We start from the raw sequence: 23810 nt of genomic DNA, 5'->3' as shown, positions 1-23810 counted from the left end.
AGCAGGAGGGTTGAGCGTCAGACTGGGAATGTCAGAACATATTAAAAGTCTTTGCGCTTTGCTCCTCTCCTTCCCCCCTCTCTCCAATATACACTTCTTCCTTATCTTTTCTGTGACTTACTTAGGCTATCTCTTTTCATCCATCCTCTGCTTGGCCATGCCCTCCTTGTGTTTCTCCTCTCCTTTCCTCCGTCTGCCGGCCCTAAGATGGAGTGGCTCAGTCGCACAGAGCTCATAGTTAATTAGGCTTGGCCTCGTCACACAGGAGAGCTGCAGCTAAAGCCAGTGGGAAGCAAGGGCAGAAGTAGAAGTCAAGATCTGCTGCTGTCAAACTGCGACTTGACTGCCACTGATGAGGCTGGCCACCATTTCAGCTCTCTTTTAAGTCCCGATTTTTATTTTATTTTATTTTTAAGACACGAGCAAGTTCCTGGATTCTGAGCTAACCACAAGATTATTGTGGTTAGAATAAGTGTCCAGTTTAAATGAATTTGTTTCCACCTGGATTTGCATGAAGCGTAGTTTGTAATGCCTGCATTCAGTTGAGCTTTGAGTTTTTGACTGCAGTGCTGGCAGTCAAAAACTGAGCCAAGCTAGCCACGCTATGCCCTGTTTTCACAGGATGACACAGTTTCCTGACGGTTCCACAAAATTTATGTGGTATGCTTTTGCTCAAGACGCACCATTAAAATATAGAACATCTTGCACACCTCCGTTCTTTGCGTTATTATTCTGTAACACTCTGAGGGGGCCCACAGAAACCGGCCTGCCTGTTCAAAAAGCACACCTCAAACTCTGCTTGGATCAGATCTCTGAAAACAAACGGAGAACATTCTATCAATTTCGTCATTGATCTGGCGAAGGTTTATTAAATGCAACGCGTAGGATACAATAACGGGTATAAAAGTCAGATTTCTATCCTGGCTGCTGAAAGAAAAATGGATTAATTCAATTTGAATTAATATAGAGCCGGTCAGAAGAAGCGTTGGGTACAAACACTGCTCCGTACTTATCACACGACTGTGCATTAAACAAAGAGCTGAGTATATAGTATTACTTTCTCGTCTCACTGTACTGTGGGTTTATCATTCTGTTCATGCTGTGCGTCTGAATGGCTCTCCTGTCCTGGCAGGTTCCACCTACAGCGTCCTGTCCACCATGCCATCAGACTCGGAAAGCAGCAGTTCTCTCAGTAGCGTTGGTATGTATAATAACGAAAGACTCCTGCTGCAAACGTTTTGTATCGGAGTGAGTGGGTGGGTGAGGTTGGAATCCAAAACGATGCCAAAGTAAATCCAGGAAAATGAAGGAATGTGTTTATAAATGCCTGATTTAAAGGACAGGAAGTTGGATTTATTTGTCCTCTTAAAGCCCACAATGTGTGCAAAAACACTCGACCAATTCTTCCCTGTTTTCTAAGGAGGTTTGCCATGTCTGCCTCTCCCTGTTTCTGACAGAGGTCCAAGTGACTCAGCTGTGTTACATAAACCCAAGAAAGATCCAAAAGTTGACTCAAAGATGCACATAATCCCCAGACTTCCTGCCGGGGGTGTTCTTTTGAAGAAAGCAATCCTGAATGTGACTCTGAAATGATCTTCCTGATCTGACTACTCGACAAAGATTTACAATAATTAAGCGTAGACGCTTTACTGGAGTGGAAAAGTACTGCAATCCATGTACTGGCCTGAAGAATCTTATTAGAGTTAAAACTGAAAAATGACTCCAATAAATAAAATCTGAATTTCAGTTCTTTCTGTCAGTTGTGTGTTGATAGAAGTACTCAAATAAACCATTTAATAATAATAATCTTAATACTGTCTTATTAGATAGAGCGGATCATCCTAAACTCGCCTCGTCTTTCTTACTTTAGCATTTTTCTAGTATTTAAACATCTTTTGAGTTAAACAGCAATTCTGATTATGAAAGTTGGGCAGAGACGGGCTGTGTAGTAAAAGTGACATATTTGAAATGATCACCATATTCAATATTTCTCGTAGCCATTTTGTTAATCAGTTAATACACTAAATAATTTTGCTGTGTGTAATAAGCGACTCAAATGGACTCGTTGTCACAGGTTCCCCTGTAAACGGTGAAGCGTCCTCCCCTCCCCCAGCCGTTAACGACAACCGTCACGCCGGCGACAACTTGGACACCATCCTCCTGCAGCTCCGCCAGGTGACCAGGGAGCGGGACGAGCTTCGGAAGCGTCTGGCATTGGCATCGCCTGGGACCACCTTCGATGACTGCAGGTACAAAACCTGGACTGAACCGTTGTTCTTGGACATTTAAAGGCTTTTTTTTTTTTTTTGACTTGTGATATGTTCGTGGGAGCAGCACAGCTTGATCAGTAACGTTTGTTTATCCAGGAAGGCAAAGCCACTGGGATTACAGTGTCATCAGTTCTTTCTGCTGTCTTTTCATCTGCTAATTCTCTGCACTTTGGAATAATGTTGACTCTACAAACACGGAGTATTTGTCCTTGAGCTTGAATGAGCTTTAGTCTTCAGGCTTTTAGAGCTATTAAACAATACATGGTAGAATTCTGAATGCTTGCTGCTCTTTTTTTATAGGCCAAATCCCAAAGCCAGCCATGACTACGAGCGCCTGAAAAGCCAGTGCATGAGAGCCATGGGAGACCTGCAGTCTCTTCAGAACCAGCATACCAAAACACTGAAGAGGTGTGAGGAGGCCGTGAAGGAAGCCGACTTCTACCAGTAAGCATCCCTCCAGTAACGCCTGTTTTCATCTCCACATTAACAATGAAGGCAGCATACGGCAATATGTGTAGATTAGCCAGCGGTGGCGTCTGTGCCACTCTGCTCGTTTCCGAAAAATGTAGATTGAACATTCTGTCACGAGCCACCTGCTAGGAATAATAAAATTTTACAGCATTGTTTTTACAACATTCGTACCAAATGCTGGCATGGTGCTTCCATTAACCTAATTGAAAGAGCTCCCGTTGTAGCTACAGCCAGCTTTCACACTAACACACCTCTGGCTGTACAGAAATCCTGCACGCTTTTTAAAAGCTCGAAAACAAAGGCATTTATGAGATTGAGTCGTTCAGCGTGACGGCTCGGGAGCCGAGGCCACGATTCTGATCGTGTGTTATAGCTGCTTGAGAGTTGGAATATTTTGAAATATGGAAAAAATACTGAAACAGGAACTTGTAACCTTTTGGAAAAGCATGAGGAATATTTGGGTCTTTAATGTGTCGCCATATTCAGAAAATCCCATTCTGTTCCTCTAACTACTTTAGTATTGTTCAGATATATCCCTGCTCATCTCCCCCCCCCCAGCATGCTGCACAGCCGCGTCCTGGGCGACCAGGCTCTGCTTAAGGAGGAGATGGAAACGGCCAGGAGGGAGAACGCCCAGCTTGTCCGAGAACACAACCACCTGAAGCAGAACTGCGAGGAGCTCAAACGACTTCACAGTCAAGACCAGAAGGAGTTGGCAGACCTGCGGCTGCAGCAACAGCAGGTATACAGCTGCGACACCAACGCATCACCGAGTGGATGATGAAGCCGCTCGGATGCCGTTTTGTGAATATGACAATCAATTCAATTAACATTTGTTTCCGTGCTGAAAGAAACGATTTAAGATTTTTCAGTGTTTTTTTATTTTGTTTTATTTTTTTACCTAAAATAAAATGATAGAAATCTAACCTTTTATGTTCTACGCAGTGAACAATTTGTTCCAAGGGAATTGTGACCCTTATTGTATTACTGTAAATTTCTCTTACACAGCACCCATGGGTACGCTGCTGTAGTTCTAAACAGGGCAGGAAAGAGGAGGGAGATGCATGCAGAGCATTTCTGAAAAGGGCAAACGCAGAAGAAAAGGGCTTGGCCTCGGCGAAGGGCATTCTGATCTAAACCGTGTAGCTACAGCTTCACAGTATAGCCAATATGTGTTGCATAGCCGAGGTCAATCCAGCCCTAGGGTGACGGCAGATCTCTCAGGAATCGGGAAGACTGGATCAGCAAGACTGTCAGGAGAAAGAGAGAGAGAGTCTTACTGAGAATGACTCCAGTCTGAAGGACAAATGCTGTACATAATCGGTTTAAGTCGTTACGTTTTAGTCAAGAACTCAAATTCAGGTCAATGAGTCTGCTTATTTTTTTTGTCAATTGTATTTTTATTTGATCGTAAATAGAAACCTCTCTGCACATCCGATGCCATCTCCTGCTGACATGGTGCACAGCAATAGCAAGACAATAGTTCACCGTTGTACGCGTGCTATCCTGTCCAGGTGATGAGGGAGAAAGGCTCGTCGGAGGTGTTGAATCAGTTGTACGACACTGCGATGGACAAACTGGAGGGCGTGAAGAAGGACTACGACGCCCTCAGCAAGCGCTACGGCGAGAAGGTGGCCAACCACAACACTGACCTGAATCGTCTGGAGCAGGCGGAGGAGGAGAACCGCCGGCTGCAGAAGCAGATGAACGCTTTGCTGAAACAGCAAGACTCGGCCATGCACTACCAGCAGCAGTTCTCCACGTCGATGAGGAGGTGAAAGCACAAGCCGAGGGCGAAAGTTGAAATCCAAACCACCATTTGATCAAAAAGTCTGAGGAGTTGGCGGTGAAACTCTGAGCTGATTCTTGCCGCGATCCTTTGGTCCGCAGGTTTGATTCGGTGCAGCAGGAGCTGAACAAGTCGTCGGCTCAGAACAAGGAGCTGCAGAGGGAGATGGAGCGGCTGCAGTCGGAGGTGACGCGCTACAAAAACCTGCAGCTGAAGGCGTCCAAGGACTGCGAGAAGTACAAGGAGGAGAGGGATTCCGTCTTCAATGAGTACCGCCTCATCATGAGTGAGAGGGACCAGGTGATCAAAGAGCTGGATAAGCTGCAGACCGAACTGGAGGCGGCTGAAGCGCGGCTGAAGAACACTTCTTCAGAGCGAGTAGTGGCTAGTGAGGAGTTGGAAGCACTCAGACAGGTGGGAGATTCATTTATTTTGCATAAGCAGTTTTGCCTAATAAATAGTTTTTCCATGAAAGATGCTGTAGTTAAAAGTACGGATTGAGTATTTTGGACAATATCCAACACAAGACTGCGATTAAAATCATACTTTTCCATATTAGTATTGCATACAGTGGCTTGCAAAAATATTCACATACCTTGATTTTTACAATTTTTTTATGCTATGTCTTTATAACATAAAGAGATAATATCAAAATTTAACAGCATTTTACCACATGGACCATCTCAAAGTAGTAAGAACCTGCAAAGTAGAAGGAAAACGACATTTAGCATTTATAGCCCCTTTTACTCTGATACACATGATAATGATCCAGATGAGGGGCAGAAATCCAAAGTTCAGGTGACAAAAACCTATGAACAGGACATGCGTCAGTGTTGCAGTGCACAAATCGGACTTTTTTTTCTTCTTTTTTTTGAAAAGTGGCCAGCAGAAAGCCATGCAGGGAACACAGGAAATATGTGAAAGTGGTCAGATTGAACTTTTTAATCCACACTGTGATGGGATACTAACGATAAACATTGCAGAACAATCACCAAAAAACAAACTATGAAATATTTTAGTTCAAAGCATAATCCTTCTCCTAGAAGGACCTAGTCAAAGTCTAGACCCAAATCCAATTTAAAAACTTGAGCTATTTCGCAAAGAAGGACGGGCCGACAATTTGACCTCTAGATGTGCAAAGCTGTTTGAGACGAACCCCAAAGGACTTCGAGCTGTAATTTGGTAGATTTGTTTGCCGAGTACACACGCAGAGCACGTTTTTCAGATTATTCGTAAAAAAATATATATATACATCATGTACTCTTTTCCTTCCTTATTACAGTCTTGTGCCAGTTTGTCTTGGTGTATCCAGTTAAAACACATTAAATGTTGCGCACTGCAACATGAAAGAAAATCATGCAAAAGTTCAAAATGTATAAAAATAGTTGCAGTACTCTATACATAAAAACTACTTATTTGACATATAAAAATGTTACATATAAAGTTCAGCTACTGTATCTTTAAGTATATATATATTACTTAGCAAAAAGGGGTTGTGATTGAAAAGGAGCGTTAAATATCTCCTTGTTTGGTGGGGTTGTATCTGGAGTGCAGATGCTACGTCAGACATGAAGTGCTGTGTTTTTGTGCATCTGACAGACATTCATCACCCAGACCCAGTCTACACTTTGTTATTTTCGTTCCTTTTACTCACAACTTTCACTGTAGTGGTAAAATGCTGTTATGTAAACACAGCCCTCGCTGCTTTCTACCCTCTCACTGGCTGAGTGAGCACCGTTTTTAGTCTGCATGTCTGATGAGAAGCAGATTAGCATCACATTATTAGTACATGTAAGGGATGCGTCAGTCAGGCACTGGACAAAATCGTTTTGATTGGGTGCGGCAGGTCAGATTTAAAGGATTGAAGCTTCCACTTTTTTTGATCTATAAATGCATCACCAATATTATGTACTATGTTGCGACTTTTTTTGAGCAGAGTAGAAATCGGATAAAGGTTGGGCGCTCGGGGATAATCTTGCAATCCCCTCATTTGCTGTTGGATTCAAACTCATTAATTTTTTTTATGGTCAACGGCATCTAATTGTTAGATTAAAACAATAAATAAATAAAAAATTGGTGTAATAATTCTGATAGTAATCAAAATCTCAATCTGACAATCAGATGCTTGAGAGCACTACATATGTGTTGACCAGTAAAAGCCTGTTTGCTGCATCTCCAATCAAAATTAAACAGGGCTTTGATAATGAGACATTTTAGCTGTGGTGGGGTTTAATTGTCATCAAAGCAAAAAATCTACAAGGAAAACAGTGTGCTAAATTTAGATTACCACGTACTGTGAAGTTCTTGCATTACAGGCTTCACAAGAAAGCCACAGAAAATGAGATGCTGATCTGTATAATTCTGATATTGCCGTTGGAGACACAATGGGATGGAACCCATACATAAAAACAAATGGATGAGTTGCACTACGAAGCAAAATGAGCAAACCTGGACGTTAATCAGGCTCAAAAGGACTGCGTATTCTCACAGCGGTTGTGATTCCCTCTGCTTCCGGCTGTGTGGATGTGAACATATATAGGGCTGTTTGCTGCGTCGTCACTTCTGCTGCCACAATATTTTAATCCTTATGAAATCTACAATTTTCAGCCTGACAAAATGATGGCACTCTTGGATTTAATTAATCATTTTGATGGTGCACAGTGTGTAATATTTTTATTGAGGAGCTTGACGACAGATCAAGTTTCTAACCATTGTTTGTCACATTCTCTCTGCAGAGAATCCTGCAAGTAGAAAAGATCAATTCTGAAATATAGCAGTCTGTTAATTATTTTATGAACTAAACCAATATTTGTTTAAGATTATAGTCCAAATGCAATTTATCGGTGTTGGTTTATTGAAGAACAGTCAAACGTGTTGACATTGAATATTATCAGTCAACAACATTCAACACCTACATTAGATTGTAAATGTAGTTTCAGTGTAATTTTTTTCTACTCGTGTGGTTAACGTAATCATTAACAAAACATAAAAAAAAATAAAATAAACATAAGGCGGCATGGTGTAAAATGTCTTCTGCTTGTTGCGTTTGGTTTGTGCTTGCTGCAGTTTCAGTGCAAGTAATTTTGACCGTCGTTGTTTTGATAAAGGAGCTGAACTCTTCACTGGTGGACCGGGACAGGGCCATCTGCGAGCGGAACGAGCTGCTGGAGAAGTACTGCGACGAAATGAAGGACAAAGCCGAAGCCCAGAAGGAGCTGAGCCAGGCCTGCAAGGACATCGAGATGGTCCGGGAGGAGAGGGACGTGGCTCGCAAGGAGAGGACCGAGGCCATCATTCAACGAGATCAGCTGCTGCGAGAATACTACCAGGCCAGACAAGTAATCGCTCATTCTGCTGCTCTTAGCGTCTCTCGAAGGCATCTGTTTGATCATCTGTTTTTTTGCACGTAGGAGGCGACGCACCACCAATAAAATAGGAACATGTAAAGCGTTATAGCGTAACATAGTATTTCTATATTTGCTCTTCACACCACTTATAACCTTTTAACTGAGCCTCACTTATAAAGTCCTGAACTAAGCCTTTAACTGGAATTTTTATAGGAAGAGTTTGACAACTTAAACCACTTTCGTTTTTCTGTACAGACAAGTTTACAATTGCAGTCGGTCCTGGAAATGATTGTAAAACTTCATGAGAATCTGTGTGTGGCGTCCACGTATGTTAACATGTTTGACAATTTCTAGGAATTAAGTAGCAATTCCTCAAATCATTAACATGAAACCCAGGATAATTTAAACGTGGCCATTGGCCAGTTTTTATTTAGTTATTTGTTGTATAATAAAAAAAAAATAAAGAAGAAAATTCAAGGTTTATATTCAGTAAGACTTCCCAACGTGTCTTCTTGACTTAAAACTCTGCCTCTCTTGTTTTTGGCTAATAATTTTTCACTACACATTTAGATTAAGTATTTGATATGCATACAAACTGTGACATTATCGAAATCGTTTTTTTAAATTATTATTTTGTTTTAATCAATGTTCTCAGAAACAAGACTCCGCTACCCTGGACATGGAACGAGCCAATAAGGAGATAGAGATGCTCAGGAAGCAGTATGAAGCCATGTCCCAGGAACTGAAGGAGGCCACACAGGAAGCAGAGGTGGCCAAATGTCGAAGGGACTGGGCCTTCCAAGAGAGGGACAAAATAGTGGCAGAGAGGGAGAGCATAAGGTCAGTGTGTGTGTGTGTTTGTGTGTGCGTGTGTGTGTGTCTGTGTGTGTACTTTCAAACGTTTTTTTATTTATTTAATTTTAAACACTATCAGTGGGGCTTTCATGCTCGTCACATTATACTTATTTTCACATATTCCTTTACATCCTGCCACCATCTGCTCTCTCTCTTTCCTCAGAACTCTGTGTGATAACTTGCGGCGAGAAAGGGACCGGGCCGTCAGCGACCTGGCCGACGCCTTGCGTAATTTGGACGATATGAGGAAACAGAAGAACGATGCGCTGCGAGAACTCAAAGAATTAAAGTGAGTTCCCTCTCAAATTTTGTATATATTTTTTTTAATTCTTTTTTATTGATCAGAGTAATGGTGCACATTTACACTCCTTATCTGCATTGCCTCTCTCCTCTGCATCTTATACTGAACCAATGTGGAGCTTGGTGGTGATTTTTTTTATTTTTTTGGCCTCATTTCCATTTACACAGATTAAAATTTTATCCCAGGAAGCATTAGTGTTTTAAGCACATGTAAACATTTTAGCTCACATGGTCTAATTCTGTTTGCGTGATTCTGTGCTGCATGCAAAGGCTCCATCTGCTGGCGAAAGTGGACATGACAGGCATTTCTAAGTCCAAGCTTTGAATGAAGAGATGTTGACTTTTAAGGCTTGAATTTAAATTTTGCATAACGTTGAATCTGCTACCTGACTATAATTTGGGTTTCATCAGGATCCTATGTACCCTGCTTTTCCTTTTACGCCTCAACATCACTTGCTTCTCCTGTATTTTCAGGTCAGGCAGTAACTTGGTAAAAACATTCCCTCTTTATCCTCCTTAAAGGACATGTACCTCTGGGCTTTGAATGTCATTGCTACCTTGTAGGCAGGCCTCAATAGGACCTCATACATCTTGCTGACAAGTCTAGTCTGCTTTTAGTTTTGTTTCTGCTTTAAATATAGTTTATATTCCCCAATCCACAGAGCAATAAAGTTTTTATAAAGACATTCAATGTCTTAAAATAAACTCTGAGCTCTATTTTAAGTACTTTGAATTGTGTACTTTCTATTTGTGATGATATTTACTATGGTACCTCATAGGTATTTGTATCTTTCAATTAAAAAACCATTTTATTTATATAGCACATTTCAGCTATTTAAATAAAATTGTATCAAGGCAATACAAAGGGCTTTACATGGATTAAAAGGAAATGCAAACAAAATAACAAAAGGAAAGGGCAAAAGAAGAAAAAAAATCTAATGTTGATCTAAAGTATGTAAACTAGGTGCTAAATGAAATCCAGCTGCCCTAAGATGTTTCTTCTTTCGTAAACGGCGTTCAGCTCTGTTATTTCGTCTCACTGTGGCTGTTCTGCGAAGGCTTCCGAGTTTGTGAGAAATGAATCCCCCAGAACCGAACACGGAGAAGCAGCATTCAGCTTCTATGCACCACAAATCTGGAACAAACTTCCAGAAAACTGTAAAACAGCTGAAACACTGAGTTTCTCTAAATAAAGGCTAAAACCCCGCTTGCTTAGAGTTGCTTTTGAACCATAAGAAATGGAACATTGACCAATTGGTATTGAGGATTTTGATGATGGCACTCGTCAAAATGTAATGTTTGTCACTGGTTTGTCAGCTGTTGACAGTATGTTGTTGACTTTTTATTTTTGTGTGAAGCACTTTGATCTGCCTTGTTGCTGAAATGTGCAATGCAAATAAATGTGATCGATTGATTGACTAAACAGCATCACAAAGGCCAATGAACACAGGAGACAGTTCAGGGAGAATGTTGTGGAAACGTTTGAAACAAGGTTACATTATAAAGCAATATCCAAAGCTTCTGTTCAGTATACATCAAAACTGACTGCTCAGACTAGGAGAGCATTAATCAGAGGACCAGCTGAGACTCTGGAGGAGCAGGGAGGAGAATCTGTCCACAGGGCAAAGACATTTCCTCCACTCTACAAATAATGCTTTTATGGCAGAGTGGCAATAAAGATGCCAATGTTGATTAAATGCATGAGGCAAAATATAGCAACCGTAATCATGAAACCAAAAATTACAGAGGACTAGTTTATACCAAGGCAAATGACTTTGTAAAAGTAATTTGCTGACTTATGCAAAGTCATTTGCCTTAGTATAAACTATTCCAAGGCAAATGGACATTCTACTAGTCCACTTGACTGTTAGAATGGACCGATTAAAAACAAATATATTCAAAAACCTGCAAACCATATAAAGTGCCAATAGCATTACATTGAAATTTGTGATTTGACCTTGACGGAATGTGTAGAATTGCAAAGGCAGATAAAGGAAAAAAAGTATCTATTTAAAAATGTGCTTCAGTCAGATTGAATATGTGTTGGTGGCTGACCTTTTGACCCTGCTGCTCTGTGTTAAGGGAAAAGATGGAGAGCCAGCTGGAAAAGGAGGCCCGGTTCTGTCAGCTAATGGCACACAGCTCTCACGACTCCGCCATTGACACGGACTCCCTGGAATGGGAGACGGAGGTGGTGGAGTTTGAGAAAGACAGGGTAAGACCGAGCCTCAGGTTGAAATCGGGAACAGCAAATCGAATGTAATGAGAAATAAGTTGACTGGGCTGCATATCATTGCCCTAATAGGAGGACATGGACTTGAAGGCTCTCGGATTTGACATTGCCGAGGGGGTAAACGATCCCTATCTACCTGGAGACTGTGGAATATTCGTTACGAGGGTGGATAAAGGAAGTGTTGCTGATGGAAGGCTGAGGTATGAACCTACTTAGTAAACATTATTGTTGATGGACGTCCGTTAAACTCGTCGTCGTTTCTCCTCTTTGGACTCCAGAGTGAACGATTGGTTGTTGAAGATTAATGACATCGACTTGACCAATAAGGACAGAAAACAGGTGGTGAAGGCTGTGGTCAACGGAGGCGGATTGATCAACATGGTGGTCCGAAGACGGAAGTCTCTGGGAGGAAGGCTGGTCACCCCTGTTCACATCAACCTGATGGGGCATAAAGGTACATTACACTTTTAATTACGCACACAGAAACGATAGGAGACGTTGTCTTCTTACAGGGCTGAAACGGACAGAGCGAGAGGGATGTTTCACTGTAAAGCTCGTCTAGTCCTGGGATCCTTTCTTTTATCTCTTCAGGTTCATGTTGTGTCTGAATCATTTATGTGCCATTATTCTACTACAGGACCTGGTGAAAGTTCAGAATTAAAAAAAAAAATTTAAATCGGCTATTTTGTCTGTATAGGCGTTGTTGTGGATTTTATTTCCCCCCTGTAATCATTTGATTTTCTCCTCTGTGTTTCAGACAGTGGTATTAGTTTGGAAAGCGGGGTGTTTGTCACCGCCATTGCCCAGGGAAGTCCCGCAGCCAGAGAGGGCTCGCTCACCGTTGGTGACAGACTTATTGCTGTGAGTAATTTTTAGACACCTTGAAATCACTTCTGTTTTGTTTTTGTTTTTATTATTTTAGCCAATTTTTTTCTCAGAAGTATGCGCGGATTCCATTAACTCGGTAATCCAAACCTCAATCCAATCCAGATTTGACATGCTAGGTGGGATTTAGTTGTATCCAGAAGTTTCTTTCCTCCTTTTAAATCATTGGAAGGAGGGATTGATTGAAAGAGTGAACTCCCACTGAACAGATTTGCAATGAGTTGTAAGGGCGTCTGTAATGTTTATCTGTCAGAAAGAGAAGATTTAATTTCTCTGTTCATTAAGCATAAACATTTGAGCTTTACTGTCCATACTTGACCAACCTTTTTGTTGAGGTTAAAAGTCGTACCGCTTCTCCAATTTAAAGTCATTTTTAATGAGATTCCAGAGAACATGCTGGACTCTCCTGACTTTTCTCCAGCTAAGGAAATCGGGGGGCTGATTTATTGGCTAGCTGATATCTTGGTGCACCCCAAGTTTATATTCATGTAGTAGACCCTGCTAGTGGAAATGATTACATATTTTTGTTTCAGTTCAGCATTCTTCAGTGTTTTGAACACAATTAGACAGGTGGCATCATAAACCCTTAAAGTAATGTAAATGACATGCATAAAGTTAGGACAAAACATGCTGCACAGCATATTCATGTCCATTTTTTTTCCCATTAGAGCTTTTGAATAATATATTACTGGCTGCATTAGCTCCAGACTGCATTAATCTGGATAATTGTGTTCAAAACGCTTAAAAATGATGAAGTGAAAAAAAAGTAATTCCTTTCACCAGCAGGGTCTATCATTATGTGCATATACATGTCAGACTTTCTCAGTTTCATGAGATAGCGCTCAAGTTCAATCTTTTATGGTGGAAATCAGTTTGAATTTACTGCAAACTAAAATGTGCTGACCTAGATTCCTTGTAGTTTTCCCATTGTAACGGTGCAAGACGCAATTTCAAGCTGCCGATCCTCTCTCCTGAATGTGTTGTAGTTTTGCACCTCTTTTAAGAATATTGATACCAAAGACGCACTCGTAAACACCTTTGGGATTTTAGAAGAGTCACTTTCATGGCTTTTTAGTGCTATGTGACCTGTCCTTATTTTCACTGCGTCTCTGTGCAGATTAATGGAATTGCTCTTGATAACAAATCTGTGACGGAGTGCGAGGCTCTGTTGCGGAGCTGCAGGGACTCGCTGAGCCTCTCCCTTATGAAGGTGAGCTAGTTCTAATATCTCTTCCTGAGCTCTCCAGCTCTGTGTGCCCTAAATAGTTGAGACATTTTAGTAACAGAAGGTATATATTTTGTTGTTTGTTTATAAATCTATCAGGTTTTTTTTTGTCTTTTATAAATCTATTTTTTGATAAATCTATTTTTTGCTTCATCCCTTTGTTTTCCCATAGTTTTTCCCTCACAGCACGTCAGGACAGAACATCTTCGAGAGCCTGCGCGATTCATCCGAGAAGTCCAACGGACGCATTCTGCTGTCCGAGCTCCACTCTAGAAATGGCCGCAACCTGAAACACAACAGCTCGACGCAGACTGACATCTTCTGCCCTGACGGTGGAAGCGCCAGCTCTGGCAGTATCTCTGGGGAGAGGAGGAAGGTCAGAGGGGAGTCTGATGAGATTTATTGCGATGTGAGCAAACCGTTCTCCAGCGTTTCCCTCCACGCCACCAGCCTGCGACCTCTGGCCGACCTGGGAACCGGTCGCTACGGTCCCAGCGCGTTTCAGGAGTGCTGCTCGTATACGAAGGCGCCTTCCTCCTTGCCGTTTGAGCCCATTTCCCACTCCGAATGCATCAGCATGGACACTGCCTTGGAGAAGAAGCACAGCGGCGGCACGTGGCCAAAGATGATGGTCGGAGGTATGTCGGTCGTTCCAGACAACGCCAGTCCGATCTCAGCAGCCACCCAACTCTCCATCTATAAATCACCCAAGCAGAGGAAGTCCATCTTTGACCCAGACACTTTCAAGCGCCCCGAGACTCCCTCCTCCAAGCTGGAGTACTTGGCAGCCAATCAGATTGCGGCCGTAGCTTCACACTCCCCACAGTCTTCAAAGACGGATTCTCTCTCATCCTCTTCTACCCCTACTCCAACTCCTCCTACCCCTCCCACCCGCAGCGACTCTTTTAAATTCAAACACAAACATCAAAGCAGCTCCGCCTCAGACTGTACGATCACCTCCGACGGCAAAGGGGAGGCTTCCATCTCCATGGCAGCAGGAGAGAGCAGAGAAAGGAGTGAGCGAGAAAGAGACAGGAATGGGAACCACTACTTCCTGGAAGGAAAGGTCCTGACTTCAAGAAAGTCATGCGATGAGGACATTGGCCGCACCAGAGGCGAGGAGCCAGAGGTAAAGAGGCCTCGTCCTAAATCTGCCCCTGCACTTCGACGTCGGACCCCAAAGATCAGTCATCCCCCCTTCCAGGTAAGTAGATTACACATGAGTATGGAGTCCATAAAAGTGTCAATACCCCTTTAAGCTTTTTTACATTTCAGCCACAAACTTCAGTGCATTTTATTATTATTTATTGTGTTCAGAAGGAACAGGGAAGTTGGTCATAGGCGATTGGATGATGGCTGGAGCTCAATGTGGAAAAATACTGGAATAAAAACTGTTAGAGGCTCAAAACACTTAAGTTAGTCATGGAGGTTGACCTTGTAGCAGGACAAGAAACCCCAACAAACAATCTAAACTACTGGGGATTGGTTTAGATTAGCGGTTCTCAACGTGGGCGGTACTGCCCCCCGGGGGGCGTTCAGAGGACGGCAGGGGGCGCTGGCGGAATTTTTTACAAAGGGGGGGCGTTTGGTCGAAGGTAAACTTTACACCTTAAATGCACAACAATACAAGTTTAGACTTTGAGCAACTTGCTAAAACTGTATTGTGTAACATTAAATCATGCTTGGCTGCAACTGTATCAATGGCAGCTCTCCTTCTATTCAGTGTTTGTAGCTTCTTGGCGCAGCTCCGCTCCTGCTACTAGTAGCTTCACCGCGTCAGTTCAGCGTTACACCGGCTGATGACGTTGCTGTGATTGTCTGATATTTTTGTACATATGTTTTGGCAGTTCTGTGATCATGTTAAGCAGCAACTTATATTAAAAAGTGTTTTATTTCCGTTTGAAAGCTGCCCACTTCCATGGAAGGACAACAGAAAATTGCTCTTATAAACACGTAATTACTAAAATCACGATACCTTCACTTTGTATCTCTCTGAAAACTGAACCCATTTAAATAAAGAAATTCCTCCATGGGTGATACCACCATAGAGAGCGTTCATTTTATAGCGTTGACACCGGTGCTGTAAGTGGTCCGGTATGAAACGGGTGTAATAGAACAACGGTACCACAGCACTTTTAAATTTCAATAATCAGAATACCAAAATTGTTTCCGTTGTTCTAAAAGGTTTATGTCAGTCTGCCTTTTCCCCATCGAGACGTTTCCCGAACGCTGTGCACTATAGGGGGGTTAAAAAAAAACAACACACATTGCGCAAAACTCTGAAATAGGAGAAGCGGGATGTAAAACTGAGTGACGAACTAGATATGAATTATGGCATAAAAACAGAGAATTTGACGCAGAACAGTGAAAAATCAACACATGATGTGAAACACATGACTATTAGGAGGCGCAGCAGGTGATGAGTGAAGATCACTGGTGGTGAGCATCAATAAATGATGACGTAAATCTAACACAGGAAAGAAACTAAAGTGGACATAGCAATAAACCAGGAGAGGATAATACTAATCAAAGAAAACTAAATGGAAATGAATGAAGAACAAAATGCAAGAATAAACTAAGAAACTAAAGTAAATACAGAGGAATAAGCTGTTATCGCAAGACAAGCTCTGGTTTGCACAATAAATGCCATGTGGGTGAAGTTTTATGGATGATACTTTGATGTCCCATTCTCCTGAAGGCAACACAGAGCTGCACCACCAGAAACTCACAGAAACACTGAAGAGAAGAAGAACTATGATTAATGTAGTTACAGTTCTATCCATGTTTTAATGTTGCAGAGCTCAGTCGTTTTGCAAATAGATCAAAGTTTAAACACACATGTTGTACATCTTTTATCTGGTCATTTTGTGGAATATTTAACAACTAGAAAATGGCAAAGAACAAGAATATTTTTTCCACTCCGATTGGCTGCTGTTAGGCCTACCAATTTTAACTTGAATGTTCATTGCATTTTTCATAGACACCTGTGAAAATAATTTCTATTCCCATGGCTTTTTTGTTCTCTGGGAAATTATTTTTGATGATAAATACAGAAACGAGCATAAAAATCAAAACATCTACAATAGTGATAGTAATATTAATAATAAAATAATAGTCACTTGCAAAGTAGCCTACAAATTCTTTGTTGGGGGGCGGTTAGGGACCTGGATAAAGGCTAGGGGCCGCTGGCCTGAAAAAGGTTGAGAAACACTGGTTTAGATCAAAGCAAAATGACGATTTAGAACGGCCCAGTCAAAGTACATGCTTAAATTTAACTGATAATCTGTGACAAAACTTGAAAGTAATTGTCGGCCAGTTTTTGCCAAGATTTCAGTCTGGATGTGTAAATGTGGTGGGAAATATTCCAAGAGACTTTCAGTGGTAATTGAGGCAAACTGTGTTCTGCAGAGGATAAAAGCCAGCTAAATACTTTTACTTTCAATTTCACATTGATGCACCAATCATCTTTTGCGCAGAATTACAAAAGATTCGGACACATAGAAAAGCTTAAGGTGTATTTATACATGTGCAAGTTTCTGTATAAATGTTGAATTTTACTCTGAAACGTTGTCCCCTGTGCTTGGTTCGGATTCCCTTAAATTTGAATATTCCTAAATGTAATGTAAACACATTTGGAGTGAAACGCTCAATTTAATTTTGTGATGTAACGTATCATCACCTGTCACAGCCGAGGAGCTGAGTCAGAACTTGGATTTTAAGCAAACCTCCTCTGTTACGTCTCCAGGCCCCCTGAACACAACACATTCATTTTATTTTGTAGGATGCTCTTGCTGTCATTTTTCCTTATTGGACGCTTCCAATAAAGGGATCAGACATGCTTTCCTAGACATGTTTGTCTCTGATTCTCTGCAGGGCTACTCCAACGACGAGCATTCACCAGAGTCCAGGGACGTACTGCACTCCCCTGGCCCCTCCAATCGCCACAGTGTTGGCTTGATTCCTGCTGTTTACAACGGCTCCCTACCTCCTAGTGAGCTGTTTGCATGCTTTGTTGTTGCCAGAATGTTTGATGACATTTTCTTTAACATCCTGCCGTGTGTGTGTGTGTGTCTCACCAGATTCAGCCCATCGTGGACTGTCTCCTTGCCCTGCTGTGACGGCCGTGATGAGGAATCCTGTATATACCGTGCGCAGTCACCGCGTTCATACTAGCAACTGTCCATCTGTAGCATCTCAGATATGTCACCAGCACACCCACACCAGGTCAGCTTCAATTTACCACCATCTTTAATTTCTTAGTCAAATCTAGACTTTTAAGCGTTATTATACGTCAGTAGGCAGAAATAAAACCTCACCGGTGTCCCAGAAGGTTCAAACTTGAGGCCCACCGCTCTTTCACATTTTTATGATAAGTTCCCTACATTTCATGTGGTAACCAATATCACTTAATTTTTATGAATATTATTTATGCTACTGCCACTGCAAAGGTGACCTGAGCAATTTTAATTCAAAGACTAAAACCGTGATTACTGTTGTGTTTTTGTTGGAAATCTTCAGCTATTCGTATAGAAAAAATAAAAACATTTATGTCAGTTTATTCAATAATTGTTTTGTTCTTTTCTCTTACGTTTTGCATTTTGCAGACATGTGTCTGCTTTTTAAATACATTTTAATACAGAGTAACTTTATTAATTATCCACAAGGCAAATGCTAGTCTGACCATCCGGTTTCTTTTTTATGTTTCCTCCTTAGATTAGTCAACTAGTTGAGGGCAGAATCATAACGGTCAATAGTTAGGAGGCCTTCAGTAATTGCTGTCACCTTTTGTGAGACCGTTTGAAATTTTCATTGCGGTCTTCTTACACGCCTTTTAGTGTTCTGCTCCTTATGAACCCTTAGATAACATAAGTAGGTTGTAATTCTACTGGTGTAGAGTTACAAGCAGTAACTCTACACCAGTAGAATTACTGATCCCAATTATTCTGTTCCCAGTGGCTAAACTGGCTAATTAAAATTTCTTCCCTGTCTTAATGTTTTTTTTTTTGTTTTTTTTTTTTTTGTGAGTGTGTAGCTCAGCCGATTGATCCAATTAATCTAAAAAACAAAAAAGCACACACTTGTTTTTTTAGCAGCCATATTTCTTGCACAACTGTAACTTTGTGTGTCCGTGCAGCCCCCAGCACCAGGGTCGCCTCAGCCTGGACCTGAGCCAGCAGAAGCGCACAAGCGATTACTCTGAAACGTCCTCGTCGCGCAGCAGCAGAGCGTCACACGGTACAAACTCACTGCCCTCCAGCGCACGGCTCGGTCAGTCTGACACCCACGCATGCACACAAACGCATACGAAGGGTTTCTACCTCCTTTCCCCTTTGTCCTTCTGGATGTTGTGACAGAGGTTTTCAGTTGTTCGTGTTATTGTCTCCAGGTTCTTCCAGTAACGTCCAGTACCGCACGGAGAGGATCAAAATCCCCTCGACTCCCCGTTACCCCCGCTCCATGCTGGGCTCAGACAGAGGTGAGCTACTTTCAGATGCAAACGGCACAATCCTCACTGCATTTTTCCAGATTGTGATTAAAATGAAAATAAGGTTATTATAAGATCAATGAACTGGAATTAGTACTTTCAATGTGTATAAATAATCACTAAAATGAAGATCCTCGCCACAAATTAAAGGTTGCTCGAGTGGAATAAAGCGCAATCATTTTTATCTTACAATTAAGTCATTAATTTTTTTTTTATAAACCTCCAAATTAATTATAATTGTAGACATTCATTGTCTCCCTTTCTGCTGCTCTTTTCTTGAATCCAGGCTCTCTGTCGCACTCCGAGTGCAGCAGTCCCAGCCTCATCACCCCTCCGCAGTCGCCACTCAACCTGGAGACTTCCTCGTTTGCCAGCAGCCAATCACAAGGCTCCATTTCCACGTTGCCACGTATCTCAATCAGTCCTGTGCCAATAGGGGAGCGCCGAAAAGACAGGTATCTATTTTAGAAGATTCAACGGCCTGCTTTAAGGTGGACGACATGTCTGTGTTGTTTATTCGCTTCATATTTACGTTCTTTAAACGTCGGAAGCGTTTGACAAGCGTATCCGAGTCGCCTCTTGAAAAAGGGAGAAGATGCAGAAAAAAAAGTCGAAATCCAAACTCTAAATATTTGAAGATTTTAGTTCTAATATCTGAACTGTGATGCGTCAGCTCTCGGGTGTAGTATGACAGCGTTGCCTGGCTACAGTGCTACCATAACCCACCATGTGATCTGTTGTTGACTAACTTCACAGGAGCTGCGGCACGTCTGTGGCGTTGACACTGTGTCTGTCTCTCTGTGATACCTGTCTCTCCCCCGTTCTCCTCTTTATCTTTGCAACCCTCTCCCTCCAGATCTCTTTATCGTAATCGCTCTTTTCTAAGGATTCCTCTGGCTGCAAGGCCGAGGTTCTCCTCTCTCAGGAGCCTCAGGTTTGTCCTCGATCACCCACGCTGCAAAGCAGAGGAATGCCACCACTCTTACCCTTCCCTGCCCCGCAAGCCTCTACAGTGTTTCACATGTTCTAGAGCAGATAAGATGCTGGATGGAAAGTGAATATCCCGAAGGAGCAGAACACTCTTTTGCAGTTTACGTGCACTTTGTGGAATGCAAAAAGAGGTTTTGTGATGTTTTTCACCCAGCCAACCCCCCACCCCTCCTGGAAGAACGGTTTAATTTGGAGATTTCTGTTTCTTTGCATGCAGCAGTATGATTTGTGCCTTAGGAAAACACACAAGCTCAGATTAGCTACACTTGGTGAACTTCAAAGGTTCAGTGTTATTTTTGTGCTTGCACATTGCCCCGTTCATGTCCAAAGACCCACTTGGATCTCAGTGCATGTCTCAATAATGCTGTATGCATGTGTGCATCTTTGCCTTAGGCCAGATCACCCTCCAGTCTGCAGTATGTATGTTATGCAATGTATTATTCAACATCCAGCTTCTGGGTCATATCTTCGTCCGTACACCAGCACTCTTGTTTACCCCAGTCTCTGGCTGCGATCCATCTTCTCCTATGTGCTTATGAATTTGGAAGGCATGTTACAAGCCCAACCTTGTTATGAAGACAGAGTTCATACAAGTCTCCTCCAAATGAGGGCGTTTTCCTTGTGTTTCTACTGCTCAACTTTGCGTTTATGTGGTGTGATCTAAACCCTTCCGCTCTCCTCTGTAAGCTCGGTATAAAGTAGCTCCAGAACTGTGTTTTTCAGTAGCGTTCCACAAGACCCACTGCCCTGCATCGTCCTGATTTTTACTGTTTTGCTTTAGATGTTTTGTTTTGTTTTTTTAGTAAAGAATGTTTCATACAAAATTTCACAAATAGGCCTAGTCATCCCCTTTTCTCCTTTGTATTAGCAAAAAAAAAGGTGGTAGTAGTACTACACCTACATGTACAATTGCAAATGCCTACATGTCTAAAATCACAGTGCTTGGTAGATCTGTTGGCAAGTAAATAAAAAATCCTGTACATGAGTTACTTTTTTACAGTAGCCTAATCTTTTACTGAAAAAAAATTTAAAATGCAAATAAATTGAACTAAATGTACGGGGCAGCACCACCGCTGCTCCTAGAATTTATAGAATCGAATAGAAATATCCTTTATTATCCCAAAGTGGGGACATTCAGATGTGACTGTTGTGTCCAGGCATGTAGGTTCACACAAAGATAAAGTATTTATAAAATATAAAAAAATTAATGATGAGATTATCGCGTAAGAACACGTTAGAATGATTTACTCTGATCTAAGGAATATGCAACTGAATATATCACAAGTTTGAAGCCTCAACAGGGAAGATCTTTGACGCTCTGGGAATCTTTCTAGGTTCTAGTGTTTGGTCCTCGCCACTTTCTTCCTCAAGTTTAGCCAATTCCTCAAGTTCTTTTGTAGGATTTACATCTGTGAACTGAGGTGGCCTTGTAAGAGAGTTAATTTGGTGTCCAGTGAATTATTTCTACATAGATTTGTCCACATGTTTTATAATTAAACTGCTGAAAGATTTTATTCCAGTTGTCAGACATGGTGTACATGGCAGTGTTCTGATTATTTTTTATTTTTTGCAGCCACAAGATTTACTTTGCTTTTTTTTACACTTGAATGCCTTAATCAGCTTCAACTAAAGCAGTAATTTAACAACAAAAAGACAAAGCAGACCTTTTCAGAACATTGTGTTTTATTATCAAAGAAAAAAAACAAAATTTGAGTCTATTCAGATAATTCATGCAGGACACTGGGTCCTGAGGATCAGGATTGAAAATCAATGCACAGATTTAAGGGGCTTTTAGTTCATCTCTGGCTCAAGCATTTTTAAATCTCAACACAAGCTTTCTGTTGATATTCTCTGATTTGCAAAATTTTAGCACCAGACCCTGTAAAGTGACTTGACAGTGCCCCGTCATCTTTTGTGTTGAGTCATCGAGTGGTGCTTCTGCGATGCTCTCTTCTAATTTCGGTCCCTCTCTCACGCCAGGCCGTACTTGGAGGAACCGCGCAACGTCATTGTTCACAAAGGTGCCGAGCCTCTGGGCATCTCTATTGTGAGCGGGGAGAACGGAGGAATCTTTGTTTCAAAAGTTACTGGAGGGAGCATCGCCCACCAGGCAGGGTTGGAGTACGGAGACCAATTACTGGAGGTAAGAACATCTTGCCGAATGCCACAGGTTGTATCTCCAGGCTGTAAAAATAAGTTTTTTTTCAGATACATGATAGAAAGCAAACTTATAGTTTTTATGTGATTATTTATTTGGTTTTCTAGGAACCAACCTGCATTAATTGCATTAATTTTTTAAGCTGGTTTATATTTGTACTTTTTTTTTCTTTTGAACTCCTCGTTCAATCCATTCCATAAATCTACTCCACACACTAATGAACAAAAACTCCTTTTTGATGATTCTAATAATTTGTGCCTCATGTGTATTAAAAAAGAAAAATGCTGAATATTCATGAGTAACTTTTGACATGACCATAAATTTGTAGAGCAGGAATTTTTTTTTGCATGATCCAAACCCCTGACAGTTATCACAAACTTCTTCTCCCCCAAAGCAGCTCTAATCATTTATAGGCACACACTCTGCTTCAGTCTCGCAGCCTTTGGCCTCATCGTTTTCTCTATTATTATACCTTTTCCTCTTTATCAGTTCAATGGTATCAACTTGCGGAATGCTACAGAACAGCAAGCTCGTCTCATCATTGGACAGCAGTGTGACACCATCACCATCATGGCCCAGTACAACCCACATATGTACCAGCTAGGCAACCACTCTCGCTCCAGGTAAAATTGTTCTCTGTTGTTTTTTATTCTTTTTTTTTTTTTTTTGCTTTAAATATGTCTTTTGAGACTTTTTCCAGAAATCCATGTGCTATACTTTCCTTCATAAATAAAAGGTGAAATAATATTTAAATATGTTTTGTAGAGCAGTGTTTTAGAGATGTAAAGCTTGGTAAGATTCACAAAATTTAGCGGAGATCTTTTTTTCTTAGATGCTTGATTTCATTAAGACACATTTAAGCTTTGGAGACAGTCTGAGTCTTTTTACAGTCAATCAGACCTGAAGCTCTTCCCTTTGAACTGCAGTCCTGTCCGAACCCCCCACCCCCACCCCCACCTCCTCTTCTCCCGCCAATAATACAGCTTGAATGGCTGGCCTAGTTGAAGCCTTCGGGGAATTTGTTGGCGCAGAAAGGGATCCAGATGGATTTTGCCACAGCGCTCCCTTTTATTTGCTTGATTTTCAAACTATTAACTCAAATTCAATTCTTCATCTTTTCTGCAAATTCAAATATTTGAGAAACTGCCCCACATTGCAAAAGCAATCACCGAGGCGCAAAGCCATAAATGATTAAATATGAGTTAAACCAGGCAGCTGATGAGCTCTTGTGTTTCTTACTGAAAGTCTACATTAGGAATTTCTGGCCCTCATTACCAGTAGATAAGTTTGTATTATTGCAATACACACCTTAAGGGTTGCAAAACAAGTTTGTTGCAGTATTTATGCTTTTCATTCATTTTTGGTTTATTGCCAAATGTATATATTTGTAGTGTTTTATTTATTGCTATTTGTGATCCACTTCATACTAAAGTGCCATTTGTCCCAACTTGAGGGCAAATTAAGAGCTTAGCTATTCTATTCTATTCAGCTGAAATCTCTTTTTCTTTCCCTGCAGTTCCCGTCTCGAGCCCTCAGTCAGCGCTCAGTCAACCCCACAGGGGAGCGGGACTGCAACTCCAGACAGTCACCCTGCTATTGATACGCTCAGCGAGCAGGACGAGGGCACGCTCACCCCATCCTCCAAGCAGACCACTCCTACTACCAGCCCCAACAGTTTTGTCAGGTAAACATGTAAAAAAAAAAAAGAAAAAAAAAAAAAAAAAAGCTGAGCTAAAATATTCTCTGCCTGAAGAAAAATGTGATGAAGCAAACCTTACTAGAACCTGAAAGCGTCTCCTGTC

At 41.5% G+C, this 23810-nt stretch overlaps 1 protein-coding gene across 2 annotated transcripts in view; it reads left to right on the top strand.

The window, feature by feature from the left end:
- Window positions 1-23810, top strand: part of dlg5a (discs, large homolog 5a (Drosophila)) — a 44896-nt gene that overhangs the window by 13978 nt on the left and 7108 nt on the right. Inside the window, exons 2-25 of one of the 2 annotated variants that reach the window (XM_008429472.2) lie at window positions 1133-1201; window positions 2075-2249; window positions 2571-2714; window positions 3300-3483; window positions 4256-4515; window positions 4632-4944; window positions 7638-7868; window positions 8533-8717; window positions 8896-9021; window positions 11115-11247; window positions 11338-11465; window positions 11544-11719; window positions 12023-12126; window positions 13268-13360; window positions 13548-14579; window positions 17249-17366; window positions 17455-17599; window positions 18510-18610; window positions 18762-18851; window positions 19147-19315; window positions 19717-19794; window positions 21831-21993; window positions 22498-22631; window positions 23525-23692. In XM_008429472.2, coding sequence (XP_008427694.1) covers window positions 1133-1201; window positions 2075-2249; window positions 2571-2714; window positions 3300-3483; window positions 4256-4515; window positions 4632-4944; window positions 7638-7868; window positions 8533-8717; window positions 8896-9021; window positions 11115-11247; window positions 11338-11465; window positions 11544-11719; window positions 12023-12126; window positions 13268-13360; window positions 13548-14579; window positions 17249-17366; window positions 17455-17599; window positions 18510-18610; window positions 18762-18851; window positions 19147-19315; window positions 19717-19794; window positions 21831-21993; window positions 22498-22631; window positions 23525-23692 — 4519 coding nt within the window. The remainder of the gene's footprint in view (window positions 1-1132; window positions 1202-2074; window positions 2250-2570; window positions 2715-3299; window positions 3484-4255; window positions 4516-4631; window positions 4945-7637; window positions 7869-8532; window positions 8718-8895; window positions 9022-11114; window positions 11248-11337; window positions 11466-11543; window positions 11720-12022; window positions 12127-13267; window positions 13361-13547; window positions 14580-17248; window positions 17367-17454; window positions 17600-18509; window positions 18611-18761; window positions 18852-19146; window positions 19316-19716; window positions 19795-21830; window positions 21994-22497; window positions 22632-23524; window positions 23693-23810) is intronic. The other variant, XM_008429474.2, reaches the window with a different exon arrangement.

The sequence above is a fragment of the Poecilia reticulata genome, linkage group LG15 (genome assembly GCF_000633615.1).
Source record: "Poecilia reticulata strain Guanapo linkage group LG15, Guppy_female_1.0+MT, whole genome shotgun sequence".
In the NCBI taxonomy this organism is placed as follows: Eukaryota; Metazoa; Chordata; class Actinopteri; order Cyprinodontiformes; family Poeciliidae; genus Poecilia; species Poecilia reticulata.
This window is presented reverse-complemented; position numbering and strand designations above follow the sequence as displayed.